The 13,307-nt window shown below is 37.4% G+C and overlaps 3 protein-coding genes across 6 annotated transcripts; 2 read left to right on the plus strand and 1 right to left on the minus strand.

Annotated features, from left to right (window-relative positions):
* The first annotated feature begins 995 nt into the window (after window positions 1-995).
* Window positions 996-5,132, plus strand: LOC105170556 (ethylene-responsive transcription factor-like protein At4g13040). 3 transcript variants are annotated; one of them, XM_011091360.3, is made up of 7 exons: window positions 996-1,261; window positions 2,490-2,547; window positions 2,687-2,817; window positions 3,962-4,046; window positions 4,243-4,417; window positions 4,578-4,699; window positions 4,787-5,132. In XM_011091360.3, exons 2-7 carry the CDS (start codon window positions 2,505-2,507, stop codon window positions 4,900-4,902), a joined length of 672 nt encoding a protein of 223 aa, XP_011089662.1. In that variant the 5' UTR covers window positions 996-1,261; window positions 2,490-2,504; the 3' UTR covers window positions 4,903-5,132. The 3 variants fall into 3 exon arrangements, with proteins under 3 accessions (XP_011089662.1, XP_011089663.1, XP_020552255.1); XM_011091361.3 differs by lacking the exon at window positions 996-1,261 and adding an exon at window positions 1,349-1,486; XM_020696596.2 differs by lacking the exon at window positions 996-1,261 and adding an exon at window positions 1,504-1,641.
* Window positions 5,133-6,438: 1,306 nt separating this feature from the next.
* LOC105170557 (Mitochondrial import inner membrane translocase subunit Tim17/Tim22/Tim23 family protein) lies at window positions 6,439-9,033 on the plus strand. 2 transcript variants are annotated; one of them, XM_011091363.3, is made up of 4 exons: window positions 6,439-6,703; window positions 6,960-7,073; window positions 8,035-8,139; window positions 8,617-9,033. In XM_011091363.3, the coding sequence occupies exons 1-4, from the start codon at window positions 6,586-6,588 to the stop codon at window positions 8,799-8,801; spliced, it is 522 nt and encodes a 173-aa protein (XP_011089665.1). In that variant the 5' UTR covers window positions 6,439-6,585; the 3' UTR covers window positions 8,802-9,033. The 2 variants fall into 2 exon arrangements, with proteins under 2 accessions (XP_011089665.1, XP_011089664.1); XM_011091362.3 differs by having other exon boundaries at window positions 6,448-6,703; window positions 8,560-9,033.
* Window positions 9,034-10,111: 1,078 nt separating this feature from the next.
* FHA2 (SMAD/FHA domain-containing protein) lies at window positions 10,112-13,303 on the minus strand. Its single transcript, XM_011091366.3, has 3 exons — window positions 12,458-13,303; window positions 11,665-11,822; window positions 10,112-10,472 (listed from the first exon to the last, which is right to left on the minus strand). Exons 1-3 carry the CDS (start codon window positions 13,137-13,139, stop codon window positions 10,263-10,265), a joined length of 1,050 nt encoding a protein of 349 aa, XP_011089668.1. The 5' UTR covers window positions 13,140-13,303; the 3' UTR covers window positions 10,112-10,262.
* Between the last annotated feature and the right edge of the window lie 4 nt (window positions 13,304-13,307).

Consider the following 13,307-nt stretch of genomic DNA (forward strand, 5'->3'; position numbering starts at 1 on the left):
GGAGGGGGGTAAGGGTAAGGCTAACCAATCAGTGTTTGAGTCGGTGTTGTTTTTATTTTCTCTCGCTCCTCCGCCACCAACCACCTCACCCTCCATTAATAGTTATTTGATTAACTCCTTCTATTACAACTCACCCTACACATCATTTCTCCATATTACAATATTCACCCCCCCCCCCCTTTTGGTTGCCTATTCTGATTCTGTTTGAATCCAACTTGACCATACTACCCCTCATATTTCATTCCATGCACACCACCATCTCCGTAATGGGAGTGTTGTCTGCAACAGTTAAAAATTAGTATTTATGATTTTTTCTGTTGGAATATGTTGAAAAAAGTACATTTTTTTTATTTGCAGTTTCTATTTTTGAACTGTTCAGATTAAGATTAATTCGAACAAAAAATTATAAGCAATTCTCTACCAATCCCGTCATTCAGACCATTTTTTTACTTTTAAATTTCTTATTCGGGGACAATCATAACTTCCAGTGTAGCTAAACTTATAAATCTTATATGAGATTTATATACCCAGTGCAAAAATGAAAATTATTTCGGATACTCCTTAAATATAGGTCAAATTCTTGATCAGCTTGTTGTATTTACGTTCCGTCTCTTTATAATCTCATTTGTTTTTTTCAAAATACATCATAATAGTTCTTCATATTTGAAATATATATCTCATTATTGTCCCTGGATGTTAAACACGCACAAAATCCAAATTAGTATTCCAGTGATGAGAATTAAAATAGAAAAAAGTCCATACACTTTAATAATGTAACGGCAGTTGAAAAAATTGAAAACTTCAATAATTTACCAGCAATTGAGAATTTTATGTCGAGGGTATTTTTGTTAATTCACCTATCTCCAAAGATAAGTAGCTAGAATTCCACAGAATTTGGGAAAGAATCCCGAGGCTAATTCTGTCCTTTAGATGGAAATAGGCAGCATACGTTCCCCTTCTCATATTCAACCATCAACTTCTCTCTCTCTCTCTCTCCTTTCTCTCTCATCCAACCCAATTACAAAAGACATTATGATGCTAGAAATAAAAGGTGGTTGATGCATGAGTAAAACTCAACTACTAGTATAGTGTATCGCAAATTCTCTCTCTCTATTCTCACCACCTTCCCTTTGTAATCCACACACAAATACCCCATCTTGATTTCTTTGATTTTTCGCCTCGTTTTCCACGCACGCAGACTTCTAGCCTGTATTCGTATTTTCTATCCTGACCCTCTTCCTATTTGCTTCGTTTCTTCCAGGTATTGCCAGCGAAACAACTGTTCGTAATGGCTTCTTGTGATATGATGTATATATGTATATATAGCGCCCGTCCCTTTTATTGTGTCAAGTGTAAATTCTTTTGTCTGCATCAGTTGACTTTGTGTTCTTGTACTAATTGCTAGTTGAATGATGACAAGTTTGAGTTTTATTGAGCTGGTTGTAATGGGCTTTCGTTTTTAACCTGATTTTCCCCTTGGTTGGAGGTGTGTGTGATTGGATTTTCTGTTTCTTTTGTTGGGTTTCTGTTGTGTATTCTTGCCTCCATGAAAGGTGGTAGGTTGGTGGGGGTTGACTTACAAGTCTTTGAAATGGAGAATTTTTGGGAGTATATGTAGATTTGATGAAATTATTTTCTTGGGTAGGTTGATAAGTGTTTTGTTTCAACTTTTGGTGGATTATATCTATGGGTTGTTATCTCTATGATTGTTTTTGTTTTCTTATAATCTTTTGGGGCAAGCTAGCTGGGTTAAAATGCTTTGTTGGGCTTCTAGCTTCTTTAAGTTCAGATTTGGTTAATCTGTTTCCAAAGATTTCTGGATGTGATTTTACAGATTGAGAAGATTGGTATATTTCTAATTGTGCATGGAATTCCAATTCTCAAGATAAAGTGTTGATGACTATGTGTGAGTTCAGGATATAGGCCTCTCAAGGTTACTTGTTTTAGGATATAAATACCACATTAGGCAATCCGCGTTTTGGAGAGGGCTACATTCTTGGTTTATGTAAGTTCCATCTGTCTATCCTGACGGTGTGACTGACATGGAGGTGTAGAAGCTGAAGTTTTAGCTCTATGAATTTTGTTAGACAGGCGTAATATGAAAATTTGCCATCATATATTTGAATGCAAGAAGTGAAGTTCTGATGTGAAATTCGGCACAGGAAATAGACATATTCTGTTGATATGCAAATTGTCAATGTCCATGAGTTAAGAATGTAGAGAAACCCGTGTGCTTCTTATCATTTATACTTTTGGCTGGGGGAGTGAGGTGAGGTATGGGGGAAAAGTTACATTATGGTCTACACGTTTGTATTTGAAAGTCCTAATGCTTTTCATATGTTGTCTTCTCTGACTTGAATACTTATAGCTGCTAATTTTGATGATATAAAAAGTTTTGTTAATCACGTGCTCTCATCTATTTGCATTCTTCAGAATTTTCTGCATTTGTTATGTAATGGCCATTAGCTAACTTATATTCTGACTTTCAGGAGTATTAAACGGTCATGGTGAGCATTCGGAGGCGCAGACTTTTAGGATTATGCTCAGGTATTCAAGTTAACACCCTCTTTGGACTGTTATCTGTTATGAATGGCGATTGCCTGATTCTTCTACCATTCTTTTAATTCACCAACTCAAATTCACTCAGTCTAATTGCTGACATTGGACAATTACATGGTATTTGCAGGACAAAATTCTTTCCTGGCTCCACTTTCACGAGTTCTTGAGAATGGACACACCCCTGAGAACAGTATCGAGGACACAAAACCAGGCAGTGTTCATCCTCTGCCTTTAACTGATGGTTACATGCCAAAAGAAGTAAGCATATCTACCAGAGCTCATATTTATCTTTAGTTCTTGTGATCCTCCATGCTGTCCTTCATACTATAAACCGTATCTGTTCAACATGGAACTCGTATTATCATTTAGAGTTTGAATTGAATGGATACGTAAGTGTCCTGAGGCCATATAATAGCTTTTGTTTCTGATGAAAATCGAGCTTTATAAGCATTCATAAGCTTGGAAGGTTTGCTTGTTTTCAAAATTCTGAAGGAGAATGAACCTTATAGTGTGGTATCGGTTTCTGTTATTTGTTTAGGGGGGCTCGTAGATGCATCACAGTTACTTCTAAATACAACTGTACTTATTCTTGTTATGCTCTTTCATTGTTGCTAGTTCTCTGACTGGTATTTAGAGTACTAGAGCCTCTGTTGTTCTATGCTAAAGTTGCATGAACGACAATGATCCAATCTTTTGTGTACACCGAAGTAGATCTTAAGTATCCAGGCGTCTTATTGATGAATTCACAGAGTATCTAATTAGTTTTGTGAATCTTTGAAAGCATAACAAAGAGAATAAAATCCAACTTCATTATGGTTCTCTAAGATAAAGGTCATGTCTATTTAGTCAAATCCTCAAAGTTTTCTGCATGAGCATATCTATATAATTCGTGCATGTAGGGTCATATTAAATTGGTGCAAATATCGATCTGCTTGTAATACCTTTTCTTGGAATGTGAAACAAACAGGAATTGTAAAGCATTAAAATCACTGATGTTTGGTTTTCTGATTCTTTAGCTCAACATTCTTCTTTCATATATTTCTTAGCAATCCAGTCATGACGGTTCTCGTGTCTCTTCTCGTCATATCTCTATTTTTTGTTTTAGTTACATTTTTACAATTCATTGCATGTAATGATAGCATTAGTCTATCAATTGAGTTAGAGTTGGAAACGAGAATGCCTCAAGCTATGCACTAGTATGTACATGCATTTATACTGTTTCCACCCGTAAGCATGTGACATGTACTTGCCTGTTAAACTGCAGACATTTAAATTCTTATTATTCAGAGGTTCTACTCTGCATTTTGACAAGTTTCATTCTATGTCCTGCACAGTTTCATACTCAATATTCTTGTCCACATACAATATGGATTAAATTAGAGTTTTTCCACAACTGGCTTAGGAAACCATCTCAGAGACTATGAACGGTTCACCAGATTTGTCTGCGTCAAGTCCATCGAAAGAGCATCTGCTGAGGCAATTCCCTGGTTTGTTCCTATTCACCTGTTCAGCTGCTTGTGGCTGTTTTGAATGATTTTGCTTGCAACTTTAGTGCATTATATGGTGCTGCAATTATTAGCTGCTTCTACCCTTTTGAGTAAATAAGTTTTCCCTGGGATTGTGAGAGAATATGAACACATCAGATGCCTTTTGTCATTGATCCCATCCTTTTCATTATCCCAGAGGTCAAACGTAGAAAGCGACACAGGAGGAAGCATGTTGAAAACCAGGAACCATGTACCATGCGAGGTGTCTACTATAAAAATAGGAAATGGCAAGCTGCTATTAAAGTTGACAAGAAGCAGATCCATTTGGGAACCGTGGGCTCCGAAGAAGAGGCTGCTCGATTGTATGATAGGTATGATACTGATCATTAGCCAAGGGTCGTAGAGACGCAGGAAGCATATTTCATTAGTGTATGATAGAGATTATTTCTACCTTTACACCTTTCTGCTTTATATGATAACTGTAGTTGTTGCATAGTTGAGGAACGAAGATAACATTTTCGGAGATTGCAGGGCTGCATTTATGTGCGGGAGAGAGCCCAACTTCGAGCTATCAGAGGAGGAAAAGCAGGAACTCAGAAAATACAAGTGGGACGAGTTTCTAGCCATCACGCGTTCTGCAATAACTAACAAGAGTAAGCCATACATATATCAAGAACTTGCTATAAATCATTTACAGGTCCAACAAAATTTTAATACTCATAACCATCGTGAATCCTTAGAAGGCCAGAGGAGAACTGGGCCAGGTTCGCGAAGAAAATCTCTAAACGACGAATGGGCAGGCGAGCCCGGACAAAGCACCTCGTCAGCTTCAGAAGATGGCACATTTGCCCCTTGATTTGTTTCTGTCTTGTGTTGCTTCTACGGATCTGCAGGCTGAATAAGTTCAGTTGAAAAGGTCATGTTCAGATTGCTGCTTGCCTTTGTATCTGATTCAATTTCTTGGCATATAAGAGCCCCTATTAGGGCAGATCAGTTTGAAGTTTCCCAGAAAGGGAAATTGCTATTCTTGGTTTAGTAACAGTTAAAAACCACATGCTTCACTATAATCATCTTCCTCTTCTACTACATCTACACCTGTTTTTTTCACCTGCCAATATTTGGCTGAATTTTTCCCAAGTGGATTCCAACTCTCCTTCCCTCACTCAAATCAGGTTTTGTCGTATCCAACGAGTCACATTGCCAGGGTTACTGCAGTTTTTGTGATTGGCTACTCTCCCTGAACAGTGCATCAATTACATGACGAGTTTTTACAACCAGCATATTATAAGTTTTAGTTTGACCAACTTGTTTTGAGCTAAAATTTTCTTGCGGTAATTCATTATTGGAATAATTACACTAATACCTCTGGAATACAGTGAAAATCTTCAAACAGCCCATCTATTTTTCATAATTACACTGAATTATCCTAGAGCCTTAAGGGGTACATTTGGTATAAAATTTCTGCTAAGCACTCTTGAAAAATTATCTTTAGCAAAAATAGATGTTCTTTCTTACTTGCATATCAAAGGAGAACACTCGAGATGTGTGTGTATAATCTAGTTTTTTATTATATTTATTTAATTATATAAAAATAGTAAAAAATAATAATAATTGATTAGGACGTAATTTATCATTTTTAAAGGGTAAATTTTAATATTTTTTTTGAGATATGATATAATTATAAATAATTTCTCATTATTTGAATAATTATTAGTATCTTCTTAATTTTAACAGTCATCTAACAAATAGATTAATACATTAGGTTTTCATTAATTTTTCTTAATGAAATGATCAAAATGTCTTTGTGAACTATGAATTGTAATTTTATTTTTTTAATTTTTAAATTTATTTTATGAACTAAGTGGGTAATTTTTTTAGAGATTTTTTATAATTTTTTAAAAATAAAGATACAATAAGGATAAAATTGACAATTTTCGACCTCTACTCGAGGATTACAATTTCTTCGGCTGGGAAGATCAGAGAAGAAGGTGCACGTGGCTTGAAAGAAGGTACTCACTTAAAGAGTCGAAAAAGAAGAAGAAACGAGGCGTGCTCAAGTCCTTCCCGAGACCTATCGTCCACTGGTCACAATTTCATCAAATATGTATTTGATTGGTATTCATCATTATGTCAAATCTCAATAGAGGTCATCGTAATTTACCATAATTTTAAATATATGAATAGAATATTATTGATAGAAAACATTAGGTAGATGATTATTTTGTGTAAGAATAAGTAGGTTTGAGGTTATTTATTTAGTTCATATCTGTATATTTTGACATATAAAGATTGTTAATTTTAGATAATAAATAGTACGATATACAGGCCCAAATTTAAGGTGAGTTGGGCTTAGTCAAAAGAGAAACACTGGGCCCAAAGTAAAGTCCATTTAATGACCCAAATAAGATGGGCTTTTCAACAGCCCATTTATTGTTAGCTTCAACTGCTCATTAGCTCAGTTATCGCCGCCCTGAACCACCGTCGACCGCCCCGCCCTCATATTCCTCTCCGCTCCCGCTGTAAAAGTTCAGATTAAGAGATGGCTTCCGATGGCAAAAACCCAGATCAAGCAAACCCTTCTTCGCCGCCTTCTTCTTCAAATTCATCTTCCTCGGACCTCTGGAAAGAGCGCATTATAATCCCCACTTTACTCGCAGGTTTCTTGTTCTCTCTCTCTCTCTCTCTCTCTCTCTCTCTCTCTCGCTCGCTCGCTCTCTCTTCTTTAACGTTCCCCAATTTTCACTACCAAAAACGCCATGAATTTGTGCGTTTGTTTTTCTTGATACGGCATTTATATATATTCTGGAGGTAGGGGGTTGGGGTGGTGGTTTGAGGTTTCTTCATTTCCTAAATACTGAGCTGTATAATAAGACAACCTTTTGTTGATTTTGTTTGTTTTTGCATGTAAAATAGGTGTTGCTGGTGGCGCTGTTGGATTGATATCAAAGCATAGAAAAACTCTCGGCCTTTCAAAAATATCAGCGACTTATGCATCTAATTTTGCTATTGTTACAGGCTGCTATTGCGGTAAGTTTATTGCATTGATTTTACATTTAGTTCTTGTGGATTTTTATAGTTTTCGCTTGCTAGATTAATGGTTTAGTCGATTGTCAGCTGCGTACTGGATGACATCCATGAATAGGAATTTGTGGTTTGAACTGTGATTATCTACAATTTGTTTGAAGAAAGTTGGTTTTGGATTACAAGAGACGCCGTTATATTTAATCATGAAATGCGGATTGTGTAGCTTTACCATTTCTGGTTTTTGCGTGTTTGATGGTGTTGTTTATTTTGGATTTGTATTGTGGATATTTGCCTATTGTTGGTGGTTTCCGTCAATTTCCCTGCTGAAAATTTCATCTTATGCAATCACATTGGGGCAGAAATTCATAGTTGGATTTGCTAATATGGCATGTTGTTCAGTTATGGTCTGATGATGCAGATTCACTTTCCTTTCACTATAGGTTTTACTTTCGGTCTTTCTTCTAAGGCTGCAAGTCCAACATCGTCCGAGTAGGTAAATGCTATTAGCCGGTGTAGCAGTTCAATATCCTTCCACTGTAATGTTTTTAGCTTGTGTCAGGTTTGTGTGTCAAATGGTTTCTAAGGAGTCACAGGTGTGTTGTATATTCCCTAGTTCTAATAATTCATAAAGTGATTTCTTAGGGAACTAACATCTTATGGCAAGATGGCAACAGTAAGCGCCTTTGAACGTGGGTCACTAACAAAGTCCATTGCTCTCACGGGCCATATAAAGAAATTGGTGATAAATGCAATCGACCTATACATTCTTTTGCAAAAGAAGGGTAATCTTAGTCTTAGATGCTCAAAATGGTCAATATGCATTCTCCATGGAAATGTCACTTATTTTATTACTGAGTATAATGGTTCAGGGCAAGCTGAACGTGTTTATTTTGTGCATCCAGTAAAACAATGTTCTCTTTGTCTGTGGATCATGCAAATATGTATTGAGCTCTTGGATTGGCAGGTGCACGTGAATTTGTGAGGGTGAGTAGGACGGGGAAACCGGATGACTTGTTGAACTCAGTGATTGGAGGCTTTGGCAGCGGGGCTATTCTTGGACGCCTTCAAGGTCAATATTGCAAACCTTCCATTTGTGTCTGCATTTAACATGTATTTGAACTTGTATATGTCTATATGTTCGTAAACATTGTAAAAAACTCCTCTTTGCTGACTTCTCATTAGTATTTTAATTTCTAGGCAGTTTACATGTGACAGATCTGTATGCTGGTTTCAGCTTAATTGTGGGACTTTCCAGTGAATAGTTCAACTTTTTGTTTAATTGCTTATCTGCTTAACGTAGTTCAGCTTCAACTCTATGTGAAAGCACTTTCTGATATTGATTTGTGATCCCTGTAAGTGCCATTGCGCGCCATAATCGAGCTCGGCTGCGCTCAGTTTAACCAAATTTCATATGCATTGACCCAATTTCTTTTGCTTGTTTCGTGTTGATTGAAGAAGAACCGTAAACTTTTGTTTTATTATGCATTAGGTGGTCAGCTTGGCGCTGTTCGTTACTCTGTTATTTTTGCTGTTGTTGGAACTGCAGTTGATTATGCAGCTCTAAAACTAAAGCCAGCAGTAAGCAAATTCACAGAGAAAAAGGGCGACTGGTTGAAATTGCCTGAATGGTCACCCATTCAAGTACTTGACGATGAAGCTGTCGCTGCAAAACGTGCTCGTGAACAAGAAATCTACAGAAATGTCCATAATTTGAACAAAGAAGAATCCTGATATCCCTTCTCTTTTTCCTGTTTTTTCCTTGGTCTTTTTTCTTCTTCTATTTGGGTTTTGTATCATGCTTTAATTCAAATCATATATAGGTCATATTTCTATCAAACTTATCATTTTTGTTTTTACTCTCCTTGAACTGCCCTATTGATGTACAACCTTTATTCTGGACCTCTCTTGAACTGGAACAAAAATGGAAATAAAAGCTTTCCCTGAGATTTAGTCAGGGTGTCAACTGTCTTAAAGGCAACTTTCTTGATTGCCTCCAACATAGGGATGGCAATCGGACCCGATTTATAATAATATTTAGTATTATTTATACAAAAAATTAGTTGAATATATTATATGTATTATATAATTCATTTTAAATAAAAAAAAATTATGTTCAATTATTAAACTTAAATTTATATTACTTAATTTAAAAAAAATAAAAATTTTAAATTGAGTTGGGTGAGGTGGGGCGGGGCCGGGTTTTCAATGAGGCGAGGTGGGTCCGGGGTGTTGGCGGGGCAAAGTGGAGTTTCATGAAGCGGGACAGGTCTCAAGTTCGGGCAGACATGCCCCGTTGCCATCACTACTCCTACGCCATGATTCTATGATCCTTTGATTCTTTTTATGGAAGAAAATGGTTTCCTTATATATCTCCATTTAGAATTCGGATTGCATTCTAGATATTTGGACTTAGAGCTCTCTAATTATATTTTAGTTAATTACACTAAAACTCATTCGAGAAATATGAAATTATCTTTTTTCAAAATAAAATTAGAAATTATACTTATATTCTTTTTAGAATTGTAATTCACGTTTTCATATGAAATTTAAATTATTATAGAATTTTCATAAATTTAATAGTGCATATATATGTGTTTTGGGGAGAGCGTTCTTGCATTTGCTGTATACGTTCCTCAATACCAACTTCCATGAATGGGATTACATGGGACGTTCCAAATTATGGCTTATTTAAAGACAATATGTCATAAGGTTGCAAAATGTGATAGTTTACATGTTTAGGACAAAATTCATAGTCAACACTCAAGACATTTGAAGTGCCCAGCAGCTTTATCATTGAAACCAAAGACGAACGAAATTCCATATTTTGATTTTTCATTGTAAACATGTAATATATGGCACATGCTACAAACAATTACCAAAAATTCCATGCTCAAACATTACAAGTGTGTATTCACTGCAATAAATCTGAACTCTAGACCTGAAAACATCGGTGGCCTACCTACACATGACACCTTGGGGGTTGCAAGAACGAATACCCCAGGTGAAACAAGAGACATAAAAAAAGCAGCAAGACGCTTAGGTGAGTCGAAGTAGACATATAAGAATACGGAACAGGATTACAAGTCACCACCATGATTTTAAAAACAGCAACTGCAATATTAGAGTTATAATATTAGTTTTATCATGGTCCAGATAGTTATATTTTACATTTCTGAGGATATTTAGAAGTTCTCACGACAGTAGCGAGACGAGAGAAACAAACTCCAACGCAACCCGTCCCTTTGATCTTGTGTTGATAACAAAGTGCTCTGGATATTTCCTCAACAACATAAGCAATCCATACCACGGTTTTCCCTTGGCTTCTGGGCTAGAATAATCCTCAGACGCCAGGTACCTCCTCACACGACTATGATGCCAGATATTGCCGAACTGTTCCACCAGCTGCACAAACATATCATTAGGGAATGGTAGAAGTTTGAAAGCCAAAATAATGCATGGCTCTTCAAGATAATAGCACATGAAGTGTTACTTAATATGACCCAGGCTTGGCATGTAGTGAATTGGGCAAACTAAAAAGGTTACCACCATTCTAAGAAAGGCAAAATGCGATCAACATCACTGCATATATAAGTGGTATAAAAACAATCACCATCATTAACATTAAAGGACTGTTTCACTTCAAAGAGAGACAAATTTGACAAAACATACAAGGTTAAGATGTCAAAACATACAAGGACTCTCCTAATGATAAAGTCATGGCGTTCTACTGTCGAACCAATGAGAGAATAAGAAGAAAGGACAAAGTAAGTTGCAAAGGCCAAAACGCACAAGAAATGACATAATTAAATGTAATCAACTGATCTGATAACGTCCTATACAACTTAAAAGCTTGTTTGCAGCAGAGCAAACTTCATAAGGAACTCAATTTTGTACATTCTAGTGATCAATCACTTAACCCATGTCTGGAACAAGTTTCAGAGTCAAACCAAGAGAGAAGCAACTCCATTCTTAAAATGCTATTAGAAGTTAGATATTAAGACATATAAAGATATATGTAACTCCATTCCTTGCCAAGGTTTAAGTCTTCATGGAATATTCTTACTTCAGTTCATCTCCACCTTCATTTCTTTTCTTACACCCACCAGTAACTCACGATCCTACAAATCTATACATGAGGACGCTTGTGCATATGAATAAAAATGAAAAGAACAACTCTATCAATCCCTTCCTGAAGCAGAAACATAGAAAAGATCAGGATTCAAGTCAGCTTTAACCAGCATAAAACATACCACTTCAATGTTGAAACGTAGATTCACAATTAACGGGCTTCGCATAATACTAAAAATCTACTCAATGCATGTCAAGAGAATTGGAGAACATGTAATGCCTATACTTTCGCCTAAGGTCTGTCCATATGCATCAATAACTATTTTAGTGATGTAGAAAGAATGGGAGTTTGGTAAAATGTGTTATGCTATATAAGTATGAAGTTACTACATCAGCACACGAGATCATACAGCATCAACTATCTAGTTGCTGTACAGGGGGGAAAGACCAATATTGAACTACAATCATGATTTACGGATAACTGAAAATTGGAGGAGCATTTTAACGTTTATATGCAAAAAGGTACCTCGGAATGAAGTTTCTCCATGGGCATCCATTCTCCGGGACCACATAAATCAGACAGCACTGTTGCTACTGATGATACGACATCCTTTTCCTCTAACTGAAGGAGCTGCTGGTTGTCAGCTTCCCTGTCTGCACGTGATCTTGCATCACCCTTTTTTTCTACAAATCAGATCAAAACCATGTGAAGAGCACAACAGATAGGATAGGGAAGATTCATCAAACTTCTATCTTCACGGATCAACAGATAACCCAATCCAATACCTCAAATCTGGTGTCCAAAAAAAAACATCTACAGACTAAAAAATTGTATACTAAATCCCAGCCAGTTTTCAGCTACAGTTAAATTCAGTTACTTAACCAAGCTGAGGTCCTCTTCTTTGTTGTCAAAACGATTAACAACATAAAGCTTTACCAAATGCAAGAGGGATGCCAGAAGAAGAACTGGTTAAAAATTTGGAAGTTTCCCACCACACAGCACCTACAACCTCAACATGATTTCTCCGATTTAACAACATCAACTAAAACCAATCATGATCAGCTTTAGCATGTCAACTTATATGTGACTATCACCAACACATGTATCACGGGATAACGCATCTTTCAGTATTAGTAACTTTTGTCAATGAGATACAAACTGTCAGAATAGCAATCATACTCCATATAATGGGATAACAAAACTTTAAGATATTTGTACAATGCAGCACTCTAAGGATGAATGATCTAATAAACTAGGAATCAGACACATGGAAATTTCTCATTAGGAGCTATGCATCTACCAGAAGTAAAAAACTCACCCATTTGCCCTGAGGCCCCTGCTTTCCCACCAGAACCATACCCATAACCACCACTACCCGAGCCATCAACCCCATCGCCCCTCCTCATTTTCTTCGCTCCCGACGACCCATCCTCCCCGCCATCATCCTCATTATACTCATCCTCATAATATTCCCCTCTGGTTCTTCCCTTCTTCCCATACCCCACCGTTCCGCCACCGGGGGCCGGGGGTGGAGGCAACCCCAAATGATGCTGCTGCTGACTCTGAGCAGCATGATGATACTGATGAGCAGAACCACCCATCTGATAATTACTCACGTGATGCCTAGGACCAATTGGCCCGCCGAGAATGCTCCTAACAGGCAACAAAAAGTAGAATTCTTTGTCACCAATTTGTAAAAGGTCCTGCGAATCGAGCTTCACCGGGGGGTTGCCAGGGAGGTGGAGGACGCCCTCGACAAAGCAGCCGTTCTTGCCGAGCACCTCGAGAGCGAAACGACGCCGTTGAAAGTCGTAGAAAATGCGGGCGTGGTGGCGGCTGATGTTCATCCCGCCGCCAAGAGAGGAGAGGTCTACATCCACCGAAGATTTCTTTGAATTGCGGCCGAGAATTATAGAATAGGTCTGCATATAGTATTCGAAGTCTTCACCTTGTAGCTTCGCGAACCCCGCCTCCACATCGCTGCCCCCGCTACTCCCCATTTCTTCAAAATTAGGGTTTTAATCGTCAGGATTTGGAGACGAAACCAGGACAAAAACAAAAATCTCTGAAATTGGGGGTGGGATTGAGGTGTAGTTGGGAGAAGAGGGAGCGTTTGGCGCGGGGCAAGAATGCGTACCTATTCCTACACGGATTATCTTATACTAATT

This window comes from Sesamum indicum, linkage group LG9 (assembly GCF_026168435.1).
Source record: "Sesamum indicum cultivar Baizhima isolate 11 linkage group LG9, ASM2616843v1, whole genome shotgun sequence".
Taxonomy (NCBI): Eukaryota; Viridiplantae; Streptophyta; class Magnoliopsida; order Lamiales; family Pedaliaceae; genus Sesamum; species Sesamum indicum.